Source organism: Caretta caretta, chromosome 10 (genome assembly GCF_965140235.1).
Source record: "Caretta caretta isolate rCarCar2 chromosome 10, rCarCar1.hap1, whole genome shotgun sequence".
NCBI classification, from domain to species: Eukaryota; Metazoa; Chordata; order Testudines; family Cheloniidae; genus Caretta; species Caretta caretta.
Genome location: NC_134215.1, coordinates 45942145 through 45961529, shown reverse-complemented (window position 1 = coordinate 45961529; position 19385 = coordinate 45942145). Strand labels below are relative to the sequence as shown.

The window sequence follows — 19385 nt, the reverse complement described above, 5'->3', positions numbered from 1 at the left end:
GAAACAGACTTCACAGTGCAGCAGCAGGAGACATGGCTCTAGGGATGGATGAGCAGCAGCCAAAAGGAGGGGCTCTGGTTAGAACCACCTTGCTGAGAGCAGGTTTGCTGGGGAGGAGTCCAGTACTTCCTCCTGCCCTGCCTCACTCAGCCTGTGATTCAAGAGCTTGTTTCAGAATCTAAAGGAAAGCAGGAAATGAAAAATAATTTAAAAGAATGAAAACTGAACTTCCTCCAACCTCTGGGAAGGCCCCTTATCTGGGTGAAGAGTCACGGGGTTGGTAGTTTATCAACACTGGCAGGCTCATCCCTGTCTTGATGATTCTGGTGACTTCTGCTCCAGATTGATAAAAAGGTAGTAAGACTTCTGTTCCTTGTGGAATACGTGTTGTTCATCTCACCGTGTGTGTAGTGGACCATCAATATATACAAGCGCACAGAGGACCTGGGCTTTGGCTAAGCCCTGATCCTTCTCCATCCCCATGCAGAGACCAGGAGGCAGCCGATCATCCCACTCTGACCCAAGCCCTTGCTTCTCTCCTCAGATAAACATGGTGACAGGCTGGCTTGATGGAAGTGCCATTTATGGCCCTTCCCATTCCTGGAGTGACGCCTTGAGGAGTTTCTCTGGTGGGAAGCTGGCTTCTGGGCCTGACAAGAGCTTCCCAAAGCAGACGGACGGGAGAAATTTCATGTGGAAGGCTCTGGACCCGTCTACGGGACAGGGCGGCCCCCAAGGGATCTATGGTAAGGAAGCCTCATGTCCCAGTTTCCCATCTTTCAGCCTCCCATGGTGCATTTGCAAGGTTATTTCACACCCTACCCAGGCTGAAGTCTCCAACACATCCTGGATCAGAATCAGGCCTAGAGGTGGCCGATTGCACAGGCTGCTTGAGAGAAATGTCTTCTCTTATGCTGCAAATTAATGCAGAAAAGCGGTTAAAACTGCTGGGCTTCCCCCAGCACTGAGTCATCAGTCTCCTTCCCGATCCCCCGAGCAAACCCACCGCCGGGTGTGTCCGAGCAGAGCGTCACCTCAGGGCAGGGAGCAAAGGGCTGGGTGGGTAGGCCAGATCCCCCTGCATCTAGGGAACCTGATGCCAAGCACTCTCCCCAGAAAGGGCTGCCGAGCAGAAATTCCCAGACACAAAGCTGTTTGTTTCCTGGGTGTGGTGTGTGGTGTGGAACTGAGGCATTCATGCCGCATTCAAGCAGTGCCATGAAGAGAAACATTTCTTAGCACCTGCCAGGCCCAGGCAGCGAAGTGCTGGCCACTCCCTGCAGCCAGGTGCTGCCCCTACAGACCCAGGCCGTGCTGGTGGGTCACCTAGACTTTAAGGCCAGAAGGGACCCTCATGATCATCTAGTCTGAGCTGCTGCATGTCGCAGGCCACAGAGCCTCACCCACCCCCTCATGGCTGTACTAGACCCCTAACCTCTGGCTGAGTGACTGAAGTCCTCAAATCACAGTTTAAAGACTCACCTGTGTAATGTTCCTTCCCCAACCACACCCTGAGTGCGGCGGGCAGCGATCAAAGAAGGCAGAATCCTGGTCAGACTCAGCACCATTAAGCCTGCCAGGGCTGGGCCTCTCCCTAGCCCTTATGGGGGGAATTGCTTCAGGCCCAGGCTGCTCTGCAGCCCACGCAGCCCTGGGGCAGTTATCGGGTTGTGTGTCGGGGTAGAACCTCCCTGCCAGTGAGGGTCAGAACTCTGCCCAAAGCTGCCGAAGCTCCGCGCACTCACTATAGCAAGTGCAGCATGTTAATTCCATCCGGACTAGCCGGATTGGCTCCCTAGAGAGAGGGAACTAGGCCAGGGAGGCCCCTGGGGCAGCTAAGCTCAGGGAGGAAGCACGAGCAAAGGTTCCTTTTGGGATAATGTTAGTCAGGTCACAACAAAGTCAGTTCCCAGCTAGTGGGAAAGTTTTGGAACCACTCTGTGTGGGTGCCCAGCTGGGGAAGGAGGCAGGGACCCAGCCCAAGAGGGAGAGAAATGCCAAATCACGCAAGGGAGGAGACAGGAACCTGCGTAAGTTGAAGATGCAATGTGAATTTGAGGCAGCCCTGCATCAGTTCCCAACCCAGCCCAAACTATGCTGATAGAAACCCACTCTCCCCCTCTAATCTGAAATGATCTAGGCTGCAGGTCACAAACCTGGTCATAATCCAGCTGTGCTTTTTTAAAGAATTCTTTATCTGGCCCTCCTTTGCTCTCTGCCCCTTTACCTGATACTAGGAAGAGCACAGTATCTCCTGGGCCAAAGCAGGGGGCGAGCTCATGCCATGCCACACTACGGACGAGAGATGTTTTATGACTGCCGAAGTGTATTGCTTACCATAAAACTATATCAAATACCTGATGTGCACCTAACAACTTTGTTTGCTTTGTCTTTTACTTGTTCATGAGGAAAAATTAAAAACAGAAGGAGAAAGAAATGAGAGAGAAATGTAACCTCTTTTCTTGGCCACACTTTGTGGCAATGAGTTCCACAGGGTAGCTGTGCTTGGTGTTAAAGGCGAGTTATCCTCTGCCAACCACTGCCTGACTTTATCAGGTTTAAATGTGCTGCTTTTTAAATTAATCAACTGCCTCCTTGTTTTTTCTATTTCTCTATTGTGTTCCCTCTTACTCCTCTCCCTTCTGATATATAGAGAGAGGACTAGAAAAGAGTTACTGGCATTCTTCTCTTCTCTTCTCTTCTCTTCTCCCTTTATTCTGTTCCCCACAGAATGGCCTCTGGCTGGCAGACATGGACACTGAAAATCCCCTACCCAGTGCCAGCACACACAGCCCCCAGAACATCCCCTCTCCAATCTCTTCCCTCCCCATAGCACCAGGGAAGCTGCGTGTGGAATCTAGCAGCAGGCTTCCTTTCTGTCCCATAGCAGCAACAGTCAGCTCCATGGTATATTGAAAATGGTCTTAAAAACAAGCGACCACTTTAAATTTCAAGGAGTTTCCTGCTTCTGCTCGCAGGGTAGGGGGTCTGGAGGGAAATGTGCAATCTGGGTCTTTTGGCATGCAATCTGCAAAGAGCTGGCCTAGAGCAAAGGTTGTGCTGCCTTAGAGAACAGCCTGCTCTGTCTCCCATAGACTCATAGATATTCAGGTCAGAAGGGGCCATTATGATCATCTAGTCTGACCTCCTGCACAATGCAGGCCACCGAATCTCACCCACCCACTCTTGCAATAAACCTCTCACCTATGTCTGAGCTCCTGAAGTCCTCAAATCATGGTTTAAAGACTTCAAGGTGCAGAGAATCCTCCAGCAAGTGACCTGTGCCCCATGCTGCAGAGGAAGGCGAAAAACCCCCAGGGCCTCTTCCAATCTGCCCTGGAGGAAAATTCCTTCCCGATCCCAAATATGGCGATCAGCTGAACCCTGAGCATGTGGGCAAGACTCACCAGCCAGACACCCAGGAAAGAATTCTCTGCAGTAACTCAGATCCCACCCCATCCAACATCCCATCGCAGGCCATTGGGCCTATTTACCATGAATAGTTAAAGATCAATTAATTGCCTCTCTCTGGTTTTGATTCTTCTGCAGTAGGGTTTTGGATTCTAAGAAATATAGTTGTGTTACATGGCAACCTGCCAGCAAGAGTATTTTATGTTTTCATCTAACTTCTGTGTATGTTTGTCATGCACTTCATGGGTTCCTTGACTGTTGTAGACTTTGGGAATGCCAGAGGGAACGAGAACCTTTTCCTGCAGGCCGAGAGCATTGTCTGGTTCCGCTACCACAATAACTGGGCCTCGAAGCTGGCTCAGCAGCACCCGAGCTGGTCGGACGAGGACGTGTTCCAGCATGCGCGCAAGTGGGTCATTGCTACCTACCAGGTGAGGGAGCCGGGAGCCCCATGCAGAGGGGCCAGCACGAGGGAGAGCCCCTGGAGTGATGATGGCTGGGCCCTCTGCCCTGAGCTCTGTGGGTGTTTGTGCTGACACCATCTCCTCCTCTCCTCCACAGAATATCATCCTGTATGAGTGGCTGCCGACATTCCTACAGAAAACCATCTCGTCGTACACTGGTGAGGGGGCAGGAAGCACGGGGTGCAGGAGGCAAGCAAAAGGGTGGGGTGATGGGCCTAAGGAGGCTGTGGGGAGCAGTGAGTGGATGGGGGAGTGAGGGACCCTGAGAGGGGTCTGTGGGGAGCAGTGGGTGGATGGGGGAGTGAGGGGCCCTGAGGGGGGGGCTGTGGGGAGCAGTGGGTGGATGGGGGAGTGAGGGGCCCTGAGGGGGGTCTGTGGGGAGCAGTGGGTGGATGGGGGAGTGAGGGGCCCTGAGGAGGGCTGTGGGGATCAGTGGGTGGCTGGGGGAGTGAGGGGCCCTGAGGGGGGGGCTGTGGGGAGCACTGAGTGGATACAGGAGTGAGGAGCCCTGAGGGGGGGCTGTGGGGAGCAGTGGGTGGATGGGGGAGCGAGGGGCCCTGAGGGGGGGCTTTGGGGAGCAGTGGATGAATGGGGGAGCGAGGGGCCCTGAGTGGGGACTGCGGGGAGCACTGAGTGGATACAGGAGTGAGGGGCCCTGAGGGGGGGCTGTGGGGATCAGTGGGTGGATGGGGGAGTGAGGGGCCCTGAGGGGGAGCAGTGGGTGGATGGGGGAGCGAGGGGCCCTGAGGGGGCTCTTCACTCTCCTGCCAGGAGGTGCAGCCCAGCAGCTGCTCTTTGTTGCAGGTTACAAGCAGCATGTGGATCCCAGCATATCCACCGAGTTCCTGGTGGCCATGGGGCACTCCCTGGCAACCATGGTGCCCCCTGGAGTCTACAGGAGGTAGGGAGAGCCGCGTGGCAGGTGGGGGTGCCCGTCAGCTGGGGAAGCAGCAGTGCCAGGCGGGTGAGTGGAGGCAGCAGTCGCAGGTCAGACTGCAGCAAGGAGAGCTGCTCTCCACTCCTGGAGGGCAACAGATCCACCCAAAACCCTGAAAGACACAAGCCTCCAAAGCATCATCCAACCCAGTGCTTTCCTGCCAGCTCCTAGCAGCAGGGCTGGCACCACCGCCCTAGCAAGCGTTCCCTCCAGAGTCTGGGGCCACGCGGGCTCCCTGCCCTATTGCCTCTCAGCAGAGAAGTGTAGCCCGGGTCATGCCATGCGCAGGCTGGGGCAGCTGGAGCTCCCGCCCAGCTGTGTATGTAGCAGTATGGATACAAAGGTGCTGTCTACACTCAGGACTGTTTTCTGGGGACTCAGACTCTAGCAAGCTGCAGAAAAGCCCCTCTCAGCCCCGCTGTTATCCCTGCCCAGAGGGGCTGCGAGGCCTCACCCTTCTCCTCTGTTCCAGAAACACGAGCTGCCATTTCCAGGAAGTGCTCAACCAAGACAACAGCAAGTCGCCAGCCTTCCGGCTCTGCAACAGCTACTGGTGCAGAAAGGTATGGGGGAGCGGGCCTGGGAAGGGCAGCGTCTCATCCGCGCCCTGGCCAAAGGCAGGGACTACCTGCATCACGGGCCAAGTCTTGTCCCCGCTGCGCCGCCTGACCTGGCCCCAGAAGCAGGAGGGCAGGATTTAGGCAGCTGCTCCATGCTTCGGTACAGCAGGTTCTTGAAGTTCCAGGAGCCCTGTCCTGAAAGAGGCAGCATGCAGGGATAACCCTCCCCCCAGGCCGGTGGCTGTCTGCCAGTCGATGGGCTCCGGGAGTTGCAGCTGTGGCTGTGTGAGATGAGTGATTAAAAGACTCCTCCCTCCCCCGTCCCTTTATTTACCTTCCTGAGAGCGTGGACTACAAAGCTCTGGCCCAGCCGCTCAAAGTGGGGCAGGCAGGGAGGAGGAATCCCCAGGGGTCTCAGACTTTATTGGCAGCTCTAATGAGGCAGGCCGGCACCTGGCACAGGCCCGCGGCCCGCCCAGGGCCCCCAGGCTTGCAGAGTTGGCCACGGTCGCGGCAAATGGGCTGGATTCAGGTCTCTGATTCTGAATGCGCCTGCAATAGGAAATAGGGGAGCACTCAAGGGTCAGGAGGGCAGGGTCTTGGCGCAGTATGGTGGTGGGCTGGCTCGGCCTGCCATGTAGCAGAGTTTGCATTGTCAGATTGTGAGAAGTGAGGGTTACCAGCCATCCTGAGGATCAGAGCCTCGCTGGTCATCAGGGGGCCGAATGGACCGTTCCAGTGATGGCAAGGCCCTTGCCAACCGCATCCCATCACCAGAATTCCACCACACAGAGAGTCAGGCGGGTAGGACTGCACTCAGGGAGCTGGCAGGGAGCTGTTGCCGAAGCCGCCGGGACCACCTCACCCAGCTGCCCAGTGCTTGACTAATGCAGTCACTGCCCCACCCTAGCACTTCACTGCGAATGGACATGCGAGGCACTGCAGCTCTGAGGAGATAAAGCAGGGAGTTACCCCACAGGCAGCGCCCTCCTGAGCAGAGTGGGGTCTATATCCCTCCAGAAAGTCCCTTGAGTCAGTGTTTCTTTCCACCCCAAATTGTAAGGAAAGTTGGAATATTGCGCTTGCTGTCACCCAAAGAAATTCAAACGTTTTCCATTTGGAACGGTCGGGACTTTTCATTCCGAGCAGCTCGATATTACACTGCATCTGCCCATGCAGTGCCTCATGGGAGCTGGATTCTGGTGCCTCTCACCCACATTCTGCCCTCCCGGCACGTAACTCCCGTGATGCACCATGCAGCTTGGTCAGAGGCGGGGTTGTAGGGGAGAACCAGGACATAAGGTGCCTTCAGCAGCTGCAGTTTCACATTGAACAGACTTGAAATGAAGCACGTCCATGCGGTTGAATGCACCAAATGCTCTCATTTGGGTCGAACCAACTGCAGACGAGAGATTTTGTTGAGATCTTCCCTAGAAAAAGTTGATACGTTTTGGGTCAATGAAAATTTTCCTGCAGAAAATTGCTATTTTGCAGAAACTTTTTTCCATTGAAAAACTGTTTCAGCAGAAAACTCCCAACCAGCTTGACTCCTGAAAAGCTCCTTCTTGTTCTCTGATGCTGCTTCTGTTCCTCCATCCCATCCCTGGGGAGGCAGCTTCTACAGACAGGAGACTCAGGCAGGGCCAAGATAATGGATCTGTCCTATGGGAGCCAGATATGGAGATGGTTACGCACATGGGTGTGGCAGCCGCACGGTGAGGTGCTGCCCGGCTCACAGGAAGACCTGGCACCTATGGAAACAGACAAGGCACAGGGTGCTACACCCTCCAGGGCCCCAAGGGACCTTCTGCCTTCCATTGGCTGTGGATTTCCACCTGCTGAAAGATTTTCACAAATAATGGCAAAAAAAAATCATGTTTTGGTACTAATTGTAAAGATGTCCCTGAAACAGAACCCAACAGTTCTGCCAACCAGTGAAACCTGCAGTGCAGGAACTGCATAACTGGCTTAATGAGCCTCCAGAGCCAGCCTCTTCCTGCCCTGGGCTTTAGCCGAGCAATTCTCATTCAGGTCTAAGGCCAGATCTTCAGCTGGTGTAGATCTGTGAAGCCCCACTGGCTTCCGTAGTGCCTTCCATCAGCTGAGGATCTAGCCTGATGCCTGCAGGACTGTGAAGGCCTGGAGGAAGCTGACATATTCCAGTTAGAGATCGGGCCCACCTTTCTCAGTCAGAGCGACCCACCTTTGGCACAAGCTAGCAAGGGAACAGGTGAAGTCTTCTTCTCGGGATGTTGTCACATTCAGCCTGGATGCCTTTCTGGGAGATGTGCTTTAGTCAAACACAAGGGAATGGCTCAATCAAGGGGTAACTGGGTGAAAGTCGCTGGCCTGTGCTAGGCAGGAGGTCAGGCTAGAAAATCTAATGGTCCCTTCTGGCCTCAAATTCTATGAATCAAGGTTCCTTTGGGTGCTGGGTCAGGCGAGTGCGAACATCACGGGTGTCTCAGAGGTTTGCACCATAATGACAGAGAATCTCTCTTTCATTTAGAGCCCCAATCTCGAGACAGCGCAGGACGTGGATGACCTGCTGCTGGGAATGTGCTCCCAGATCGCGGAGCGGGAGGACAACGAGGTGGTGGAGGATCTCAGAGGTTGAGACGCTTTCATGTTGCAGTTGTGCAGTTTGGCTGAATGTCTGTCTCTTTCCGCTGTTAGGGGGAGTCTCGTTGTTCCCCTTTTACACCTGGGGCGGAGAGGCACAGGGAGGGGACATGGCGTGGCAGAGAGTCGGTGACAGAGTCAGGAATGGAACCCAGGAGTCCTGACACTCTCCTGCGCTAACCGCAGCTGTGGCTGTGGCCAGCTGCTCTCTTTCCTGTAGCCCTTCCTAGCTAGTGTTGGGCAGCAATCTTCACTTTAAGATGAGTCCATGAGGGAAGGGGACTTGGTGAGGGGAGAGGCCAGCATGCAGGATTGTCCTCTCAGGGCCCCTGCTGTGCTGTGAGAGGAAGGGTGATCACTGGAGGTTGATTTTGCATTACCATGTCTTTAGCTCCTCTCTTTGTTCTTCCCAGATTACTGGTACGGGCCCCTGAAGTACTCTCGCACCGACTACACGGCCAGCTACATCCAGCGGGGCCGAGACCTCGGCCTGTCCACCTATACCAAGGCCCAAGAGCTCTTTGACTTACCGACTGCCACAAACTGGTCATTTTTTGCCCACATGGATGGAAAGGTCAGAAGCACCGAGATGTCATTTAACCTCAGTGGCTTGTGTTAGCCTCAGACACCCACCGCTGGGGCCTCATCTGCACACAAAAGTCATACGGCTTTAACTGTCTTGGTGAAGTCAAGGCACTACGACACCCTAGTGTGGACACAGTTACACTGGTCCCAAGGTGCTTCTGTTGGGATAGTTCTTCCCAAAGGTCAGGGGAGCGAGCCACAGCCCTCACTGACGTAGCGACACTAGCTCAAACGCTGTGTGTAAATCAGGCCTCGGTCTGGGTTTAAAATTGGCTAGAGAGAGATCACCACGTGAGGAGCTGGGTTCCTTGCTGCTGCCCTCAGAGCATCACTGGGGCCTCAGGCGTTGGTGGCTGGTGCAGCTGGCTGCCCTGCCCTGCCCTGCCCTGCCCTGGTGGCGAGCTCTGTGCTGAGCTCACTGCCTGGCGCCTGCCCACCCTCCCATATAGCTGTGTGTGCTCTACTCTTCCCTGGAGCCGCAGCTGCTCCTGGGCTGAGGTTTGGAGCAGCCTGGGGAGTTGGAGCAGTCACAGCTGTGAGCAAGGCTGATACAACTGAATCATCTATCCACCTCAGTGCGGTTCTTAGCCCCTCCCACTGACTTGCCATCTCTGGTCAGATCAGACCCTTAGCTGATGTCTGCACCATACTCAGAGATAGTCTAGCTAGCACAGCTACAGACAGCAGTGAAGACGGGATGGCTTTATCGCAGGCCAGCAACACATGTTCATACCCAGGGTCCCTGGTGGACTTGTACAGCCTGCATTACAGCCTGCTGCGGCTTCACTGCTGGTTTTAGCCCACTAGTGAGATTCAAGCTAGTGCGGGTACCTCTGCGTGAGCTCCCGCCACCACCCCTCTGACAGCAGTGTGGACGTAGGTTTCGAGTGGTCAGTAGGAAGGGCAGAGAGTACTGGCCAGGTTCTCCCCAGTCCTCACTCCTACCTAGCTACAAGTATCATCAGCCCCCGCAGCCAGCTGCTGCAACGTCTCTCTGCCAGTGGCGAGTTGCATGCTGGGAGATCCTTAATCTGATGGCAAATAGAATCATAGAATCTCAGGGTTGGAAGGGACCTCAGGAGGTCATCTAGTCCAACCCCCTGCAGGGCCAATCCCCAATTTTTGCCCCAGATCCCTAAATGGCCGCCTCAAGAATTGAACTCACAACCCTGGGTTTAGCAGGCCAATGCTCAAACCACTGAACTATCCCTCCCCCCGATAATCAGGCCCCAGCTCCAGCGAGGATGGTACAGGAGCGTTGGAGTCTATGTGTTTTGGGGGAAAGGAGGCCAGCCACAGGGGACCTCAGTGAGGAGCTGACGGTGGAGGTGCCAGGTGGAGATTACAGACCACTAGGAGTCAGGCACAATGGGAAGCACAGGGATACTCCTGCCAATGACAGAGCAGCTAGGCTTTCCTGTGCTCTCATTGGCAGAGACCTGGGGGTTCTCTGGAGCAGCGAGCCAGGGCTCTCAGCACCTGCCCCTCCCACACCAGACGAGTCTTCACATCTCTGGGAGGGGCGAGGAGGGGCAGAGGGGATCAATTGACCTTGGTTGGTGCTTCCTTCCTTCCGTTTCAGTGGGAAGCTTTGGCACCCGTACGGGGTCACACACTCAGCTGGCATTGTCACCATCCCACAGCCAGCTGGCTTTTCCATAAGACCCCAAAGGGCTAATGAATCTTCTCACGGCTTTTTGATACACTCAGCCACTAGCGCATGGGGGCATTGGGTGTAATCAGTCCTTCCTAACCCAGGGGGCTTGTTCTCCAGGTCCTTCAGAATGTAGCTGCCCTATATGACAACGACATCTCCAAGCTGGAACTCCTGCCAGGGGGCATGCTGGAGAGCAACGGAGACCCCGGAGACCTCTTCAGCGCCATCATCATCGACCAGTTTACGCGCCTGCGTGACGGGGACAGGTTTTGGTTCGAAAACACTAAGAACAGGTAAGTGTCTCTTCTGGCAGCCCATGCCAGGGGTGGTCCCTGCATTGGCCCTTGTTCCCCCAGAGTACGGCCAGGATGGTGTTGTGCAATTTAACATCCTGTAATGCACTGTAACTGGCCTGAGACTGGGGCCTGGAGTCCTACAAAGTGCGAACCAATGGTGAAGCCCGAGAAGCACTTCAGGCCAATGGAGAACGAGCTCAGACTTTCATGTGGGTGAAGAAATCCCATCCCAGCAGCTCCCTGGCAACCCATCGACAAGCTGCTGTGGAGCCTTGATCTTCAGTTCTCTTCCCCAGTTCCTGAGATGATGTGGGGTGGGTGTCAGAGTCTGTGGTATACAATCCTGGCACTCTCCCGGTGCTGATCTGGGGCACAGTGTAGGCTGGGAGCTCTGGGTCAGACACACTCTTGGGACTCTCCAGGTGCTGATCTGGGGAGGGCATGGGCTGGGGGGTCACACGCACTCCTTGTGTGGGCAGGGGTCTCTGACGCCTACATGGATTCCATTTTCTCTTTCCCCAGGTTATTCACAAAAGATGAAATTGAAGAGATTCGAAAGACCACATTCCATAATGTCCTTGTTAATGTCACCTATGCGGAGCCGACAGATGTCCCAATGCAGGTGTTTAACTGGAATACTGGTGAGTATTTCCTTTCTGTGCTGCTGGGGCGATAACCCGGGGGAGCCAGGCTGCTATGTTCCCTTCACCTTTCCCCATGGTAGGTCTTGGGCTATACAGCCAGGTTGCACACAGCACCCTGCCCACCAGCTGAGAGGCTCCCTGCTCGGGCATCGTCCAGGTGACGCTCCCTGCATGGCTGTCCTCTAATACACCCCGCTGCGCATCTGGACCATGTGTCCATTAGCAGTTGGGTTGGGCAGCATACACTGGGCACAGGAGTTGAATGAAAAGCCACGGACCTGGCTGGAATTGCCATGGTTTCTAATAGAAGAGTGCTGCTGAGAAGGTCTGGAGGCCAAGACTGATGGAACCCCCTTGCAATGAGCAATGAGCAAAGCCAACTCTGTTCATATGGGGATGGCCCAGAGCTCACACCCTGGCATGGCCATGAGTCAGGTCGGAGCTGGTAAAGCATTCTGGGTATTGGCAGGCAGGAATTCCAGAGGTCCCAGGCCAGCACCTATGGCTAACCCAGCATCCATCGCTTTTCCTCACTTTCCATGTCATGCGCTTGTCCCCTGTTACTGGCCTTGGTCTGAAGAAAGTAGACCACAGTTTGTTTGTGAGTTGTGGCCATTAATGTCAGTGATCATTTTGCAGCTGTGTTTTTGCCCCACCCTGCCCTATAAAGTTATCCATTTACCATGCAAATTTTTTTATTGCATTCTTCCAATCGCATTGCAAGAGCTTTATTGATTTCAGTTTAAGACACAAAAATCCTGACAACTTGTAACTGCGCTAAGAGTGATTTCCAGAATTGCAGCATGATCCTGTCATCTGATGCTAAAGCCTGGCTGAGCACCTGCTCCGTAGTGCCGATAACTCATAAGACATGGTAATTCCCTCACTGCCCATTCCCAGGTCTCATGGGAGAGTGGGCGCTGCAGAACACTATTGTACAAATGACTTCTCAAGGAATCCAGAGCAGGCCAATTCAGTTAAATGGGTGCAGCAACCAGGGGACTGGAACCCATGTAACTGACAGCAAGGATTTGGCCCCAAAAACTCTGAGCTGGAGTTAAATGTAGGGCCCAGAGCTTTTCCCCAGGACCTCCCAAGCTTTAGGGGAACCCTTCCAGACTCCAGAGAAGCCCTCACGTCATCCCATAGTGAGTGTGCTCCTAGAGAGCAAAGCAAGCGTGAGCTGGGTTGGTATCATGGCACTCAGACCATCTTCTCTCTGCCTACCAGCGGATCCATGTCCTCAGCCCCAGCAGCTGACTACAGAACACCTGGCAAACTGCACACCCATGACAGTGCTGGACTATTTCGAAGGCAGCGGTGCTGGATTCGGGCTTATCCTCGTCGCCCTCTGCTGTTTTCCTTTAGGTTTGCACTGGTCTTTGCTTCCTTTGTTTATTTGCTCTTTGCTTAAATGCAGTTGTGCCAAATCGCCCTGGGGGCTGAGCACCTGACTGGCATCAGTGGGAGTTGCATGCATTTAGCCACCCTTGGGAATTGGCCCACTGCAGCTCTGTGATATCCCCTGCTCTGCAAAGGCCCAGTCCTGGCTGGAGTAGAGTACCTCCGAGAGATGTTGAGCACTCTTAGCTCCCATCACAGTCACTAGGGAAGGAGGATGCTCAGCAGCTTGCAGGATGATAGTTCCTGTCGCACTTCACTGAGAGTCACTTCACCGCGCCAAGGTCCCTTGTGACACTGGGGCCACGTGTAATGGGGAAATGTACCTTAGATGGTGGCTGGGTGGCATTTAGGGGTGTGTGCTTGATTGGAGGTCAGATTAGACAATCTGGTGGTCTTGTCTTGATGAAGGTAGGACAAGAAGCCATGGGCATAGTCTGCAGCAGGACAGATTTTTGTTCTGGGGTAGTTAAGCTCTGGAACAGGTTGCAAGGGAGGCTGTGGAATCCCCATCCTTGGAGGTTTTAAAGAACAGGTTGGACACACAGCTGTCAGGGCTAGTCTAGGTTTACTTGGTCCTGCAGGGGGCTGGACCAAATGACCTCTCAAGGTCCTTTCCAGCCCAACACATCTATGGTTGTGTGAGTCGCTGGTCCCAGCAGCAGCAGGAACCTTTAGTGGGACATTAGCGATGCCAGAGATGGAGGCAGAGGCTCAACTGTGACTGGAACCCTTGATTAAATAAAGCCATTTGCGGTTGAAACGTGCCATAGTCGGGGAGGGGAACAATCCCACATTCCCTCCAGGCCCCAGTGGTAGGTGGGAATCATTGTAAGCCCTCGTGGGTGACCACCAGGGCTGAATTGCCAGAAGGTGGGTGGTCCTGTGTTGTTCTGTTACCTCATTTTTCCCTTTCCTGCTCATTTGCTCCCTCAGTGAGTTTATTCGTTGCCTGGATTGTCGCTACTTTCCGCAAGCGTGATTTCAAGAAGCTGCAGAGAAAAGCGAACCCCAGTGTGAGGAGAGAGGTGTCGGGCGAGGGAGTGCAGGGTAAGGCGGGGACCTTTGGCTGGCTCGGGGGGGCATGGTGGAACCCCCAGCTCGCTGGAGTTGGGTGGTTCCTCCGTAGTCCAAGTCATGCATCCACCAAACCCCCTTTGCTGTCAGCGTGGGTTACTGTCTAGGACAGCGTTGGCATGGAGCTGACACCCTTCTTCATGCAGCTCACCTTCAGTTGGGAGCTGGGAGGGAAACTCTGGTACAGGGCACTCATGTGAGGGCAGGTGGCAGCTTCTGGGGCTGGCCCTAGAGCAGGCTACTGGCATCTGATCTGGAAACTGTGGAGCTTCTCTCTAGCATTGCCCAGTTAGAGTAAAATCCCCCTCTCCCGTCTGCATGAGTGATCTCAGCTCTGACGCTCCAAGAGTCATGTGGATAGGATAAAGGAATTTTTCCCTCAGTGTTGCCTTGTGATTCAGTAGGAGATCTGGGGTTACTGAATAATATGTATCCTCTATGAAATGGAGACCTCCAGCTCTATAATGTCCTTAAAAATGGAGGCCGGTGACCTGACCCTGATCTCCCGTACGCTGGTGTAAAACAGGAGTAACTGTATTGAAGACAATGGAATTATACCAGACAGAACCAGTCCATGTGATACCAGAATTGAGCTCATTTTAGTACAGTTCGCCCTGCAATTTGGATAGACCGCTTGATCAGCAGAGGAATAAAGGGCTTCTGTTACCCACCCCAAACAGGAGTAGATATATTTGTAGGCCGCTCTCCCAGTGAAGAAAAATGTTTGTTAATACTCACGTACAACCAGTCTGACCCAACTCCCTGCATTCTCTCCCGCCAGCCTTGGAGTGGCAAGGTCCCAAGACAGACAGCAATCTCATCTACCTTCAGCTTCATCCAGACAAGATTATCAAAGTGCTGGACAGCCGGCGAGCCGTGCTCCGCAGCATCAGTCTGAAAAACCAACAGCAGGTGGACATGGTCCTCTCCATCAACAAAGGGAACAAAGCTTTGCTCCTGAAGATTCCCAAAGAGTATGACCTGGTATGTGGTAGGACACATGACATGTGCTTGGCGTTGCCTCTGAGCCCTCTCTCTGCCTGGCTGTGCCAGTCATAAGGAATAAATTCCCTACTCTCCACCTCCCTTGATGACGTGTTCCTGGGAGCCTAAACTAAATGTTTTGGCAGGGGTGGCTGGGTTTATTGCTGGGGTAGCCTTACACTGGAGGTTCTAGGCCAGTGGATAATAACACCAATGCTTTGTACTGATTCTGAAAAAGCCTTTTGCCCAGATCTGTGAGGTTTAATAACTCTGAATTTCTAGTAAACATGACGCTCCAAAGCATGCATGCCCTACGTATGCATGAAATAAATGTCAGGATTCTACTTAGTACTGGTAAACCAATCAAACAGGTGGAAACTCCAGAGTCCATAGGAAGCATTTTTATCTCAAGCGGTATTTTGGATCCTATGTTTCCACTCTTTGGTTCATGCAGCATGAAACATGTTAATGGTGGCTACGCCTGCCTATCTAAATAACAACCAGAGCTCCATAGGAATGGCCCAGAAGTGTCTGATGGTCTGGCCTACACAGAGGATGCTTCAGGTGGGCCCTGTAGGTTCTGATCTTTAGTTACAAGAAGCTGTAGCCTTCTCTCAAACAATGAATCTACATCATCCCCCTGGAAATAGAAGTGCCACTCGTTGGGTGGGTCTTGCTGGTTGGAAGCAGGGCTCATGTGCCTAAGCACAGAGAGAACATGAGAGAGAAGAAAAATGAGATCTTCAAGCAAGAGCCTGATTAGCTGTGAGTGGTATTGGGGCTGCTATTGGGGTCTTGGCATTTTAGTCTGGTTTTAACACGCTAACGGAGTGCCACTCCCAGCCCAGCCGAGAATGGCTCCAGCTCACTGGCTCATTCTTTGGGGGCTCCTCCAGGTGTTGCTTTTTAATGGCGAGGCAGAGCGAAGTGACTTTGTCCGGAAGCTGACCAACTACTTGGAGACAAATGGACTGTCTCTCAACATGTCTGACATGACGGAACGCAGCCTGCTGAAGAGGGCTGTGACCAAAGAGCAGAGGAAGCAGATCCTGGAGACTTTCTTCAGACATTTATTTGCCCAGGTATGTACCAAGCCAGCACATGGGTGTGGTGAGCACTCCGGTAAATGGAGCCAGCTATTTATATTGATTAAACATTAGGCACTACTGCTATTATTGCACACCATAATAGGCAAACCACTCACAAGGAACAAGCTGCCAATCTGTTTGACACTAAAGAATCCCTGTTATTTATAGAGGACTGAGGAAATGGCAGTGCTGGGATATTACCATTTAATACCTGGAAGAGGCTGTTGCATGACAGCATGATGAGTACACTGTACCAGTAAATGCCCTCCAGTGTGTATTGTAATAATAATGACCATCAGATGGGAGTCATAGGAGACTTTGCCACAGCATCTGCTATTAAACCTTGGCTAAGAGTTGGGGAGAGACCACCAGTGTTTGTATGGAATGGAAGGGGTGTGGGTTAGCATGGTTCTGTTCTTTGAGTGCTGAGTATGGGACTAGCCCTCAGCCTGCCTCTCTCATCGCAGGTGCTGGACATTGACAAGTCAGATGCCGGAGACCTCAACTTTGAAACGTCCTTGACAGCAAAAGAATCTCTCAAGTGTGAGCTGAGCCGGGCTGAGTTTGCAGAGTCGCTGGGGCTCAAACCCCAGTCCATGTTTGTGGAGTCCATGTTCTCTCTTGCTGACAAAGATGGCAATGGATATCTCTCCTTCCGAGAGTTCCTGGACATCTTGGTGGTCTTCATGAAAGGTGAGACTTTGTTGGAGGACTGGGAGAGAGTCACTGACTCACATTAAGCATCTTGCCGCAGTCACAGCCCCAGCTAAACAGCTTCCTTCTTGTCCACACTCTGCTCACCAGCCATCGCAACTCAGCTGAACCTTGGCATGGTCCATCTATCAAATGAAACATAAAGCGAAGGTCCTGTCCCTGTGTAGTCACTGAAGTCCACTGGTGCCTCAGCCAAATTCCTTCAAGCTCAGAACACAAATGTGACCAAATCTCTCTCAATATGATGCGTGTAAGAAGTAGCTAACTGAGGTCCTGATTCAGGACAGCACGTAAGCATGTGTTTCAATTTAAATGTGTGCTCAAGTGTTGTCCTGAATAGGAATCATAGAATCATAGAATATCAGGGTTGGAAGGGACCTCAGGAGGTCATCTAGTCCAACCCCCTGCTCAAAGCAGGACCAATCCCCAATTAAATCATCCCAGCCAGGGCTTTGTCAAGCCTAATCTTAAAAACATCTAAGGAAGGAGATTCTACCACCTCCCTAGGTAACGCATTCCAGTGTTTCACCACCCTCCTAGTGAAAAAGTTTTTCCTAATATCCAACTTAAACCTCCCCCACTGCAACTTGAGACCATTACTCCTTGTCCTGTCCTCTTCTACCACTGAGAATAGTCTAGAACCATCCTCTCTGGAACCACCTCTCAGGTAGTTGAAAGCAGCTATCAAATCCCCCCTCATTCTTCTCTTCTGCAGACTAAACAATCCCAGTTCCCTCAGCCTCTCCTCATAAGTCATGTGTTCCAGACCCCTAATCATTTTTGTTGCCCTTTGCTGGACTCTCTCCAATTTATCCACATCCTTCTTGTAGTGTGGGGCCCAAAACTGGACACAGTACTCCAGATGAGGCCTCACCAATGTCGAATAGAGGGGAACGATCGCGTCCCTCAATCTGCTCGCTATGCCCCTACTTATACATCCCAAAATGCCATTGGCCTTCTTGGCAACAAGGGCACACTGCTGACTCATATCCAGCTTCTCGTCCACTGTCACCCCTAGGTCCTTTTCCGCAGAACTGCTGCCTAGCCATTCGGTCCCTAGTCTGTAGCTGTGCATTGGGTTCTTCCGTCCTAAGTGCAGGACCCTGCACTTATCCTTATTGAACCTCATCAGATTTCTTTTGGCCCAATCCTCCAATTTGTCTAGGGCCCTCTGTATCCTATCCCTGCCCTCCAGCGTATCTACCACTCCTCCCAGTTTAGTATCATCCGTAAATTTGCTGAGAGTGCAATCCACACCATCCTCCGGATCATTTATGAAGATATTGAACAAAACCGGCCCCAGGACCGACCCCTGGGGCACTCCACTTGACACCGGCTGCCAACTAGACATGGAGCCATTGATCACTACCTGTTGAGCCCGACAATCTAGCCAACTTTCTACCCACCTTATAGTGCATTCATCCAGCCCATACTTCTTTAACTTGCTGACAAGAATACTGTGGGTTCAGGCACAGGATAACTGCTTTCCTAAATTGGGGTCCAAATTTCTACCCCAGTTTCACTCACGCAGAGAGTGACCTCCACCTGTGAATTAACACGAATAACCAGAACAGTGTTTCTCCTTCAGCTGTTAAAGCAGAGAAGGCGATCTCTTCTCTTTGTCAATGCTGGTGGGCAAAGTTTGGCTAGTTAGTCTCTGAATGGGTATCCTGCACTCCACCTGTCGGGAGGCCAGTGATGTGACTCTTAAAATCTCCTTTTTTCTGATGCACTAGCAGACAGGGAAAGCTACAGCAAACTCTGCAGCTGCCTTTTCAACAGGCAGTGGCAAGGGGGTATCCCATGATCACTTCATACTATCATTTTTTATACTGTCAGGCAGTTTTGGGGGGTAGCTTCCTTGGGGGAAGTTGGGTGGTGTTGCATTTTACTGGGTGCATTTGGAGGCTTTATTAAGAGCTTGTCTACATGGAAAATTGACCAGAATAGCTATTGCAGAAAAGGCAGCTATTCTGGAATAACTGCCTCTGTGGACACTCGGTTCCAAAGTAAATGTGATTTTATTCCTGGCCAGGGTACCAGACTCTGCCCCAGTTTACCCCCAGGCTGGAGAGAAACACGCAACCTTAATACTTTAATTGAGACACTGGGAGGGAATAAGGAGGTGGGATATGATAACTGACAGACTAGATAAGGTGATTGCCAGAAAATCTTTGCCTTGCACTGATTAGGAGAATAATTCACAACAAATAATTTGTTTGACAAATTGTGCCTCTTTTTCTCTTTGCAAACTGTCTGCAGACAGGTAGTGGTGGTCTCAGACTTATTCATTATTCAGAATCACTGCAGATTTCCACAGCGACTCATCCTTGGTTGGGAGTTCACTAAGAAGGAGTTTGTTGGAAATATTCAAAATTTGTGCCCTGTTGATTACTTAAATAAACACAGGGGATTGTTTCTGCTCCCTGACATGACGAGTGATGTCCTTAACTAACACAAGTGTGTATTGTGACTTTCACGCTCAAATATTCCTTAAAGAATTTGCATTTGACGAACGTTTAGTTATTCAAGCTGTAAGATTTTTTTCTTCATGTCTATTCATGCTGGTAAAGCTCGCGTGACAGCATTTAGAGAAATCAAACACAGAGGAGCAGCAAATGCAGCTGAAACAAACTTGCTTACAAATTCAAAGTAACATTAGCAGTGTGCTTTTTTGCAGGAATTTCTCTAATGGAATGATGACTGTGTTACTGCAGGTCCCATAAGCCCCACCTCAGTCCTTGTAAAGTGCCTTGAGACCCTAATTTGCAAGGAACTACAGAAATAAGAAGTAATTCTTATTCCATCCATCTTCTTTCCTAACAGGGTCCCCAGAGGAGAAGTCAAAGCTGATGTTCACCATGTATGATGTTGACGGGAATGGCTTCCTCTCCAAGGAAGAGCTCATCAGGATGCTGAGGTATTCCTCCTGTCTGTGCTGCAGG

The 19385-nt window shown here is 52.2% G+C and overlaps 1 protein-coding gene across 1 annotated transcript in view; it reads left to right on the top strand.

Moving 5' to 3' along the window:
* Positions 1-19385, top strand: part of DUOX2 (dual oxidase 2) — a 122670-nt gene that overhangs the window by 90419 nt on the left and 12866 nt on the right. The window contains exons 11-25 of the mRNA XM_048867468.2: positions 545-746; positions 3676-3842; positions 3973-4033; positions 4680-4776; positions 5285-5375; positions 7882-7984; positions 8408-8568; positions 10354-10529; positions 11055-11173; positions 12407-12544; positions 13514-13627; positions 14436-14638; positions 15535-15720; positions 16194-16419; positions 19267-19360. Coding sequence (XP_048723425.2) covers positions 545-746; positions 3676-3842; positions 3973-4033; positions 4680-4776; positions 5285-5375; positions 7882-7984; positions 8408-8568; positions 10354-10529; positions 11055-11173; positions 12407-12544; positions 13514-13627; positions 14436-14638; positions 15535-15720; positions 16194-16419; positions 19267-19360 — 2138 coding nt within the window. The remainder of the gene's footprint in view (positions 1-544; positions 747-3675; positions 3843-3972; positions 4034-4679; positions 4777-5284; positions 5376-7881; positions 7985-8407; positions 8569-10353; positions 10530-11054; positions 11174-12406; positions 12545-13513; positions 13628-14435; positions 14639-15534; positions 15721-16193; positions 16420-19266; positions 19361-19385) is intronic.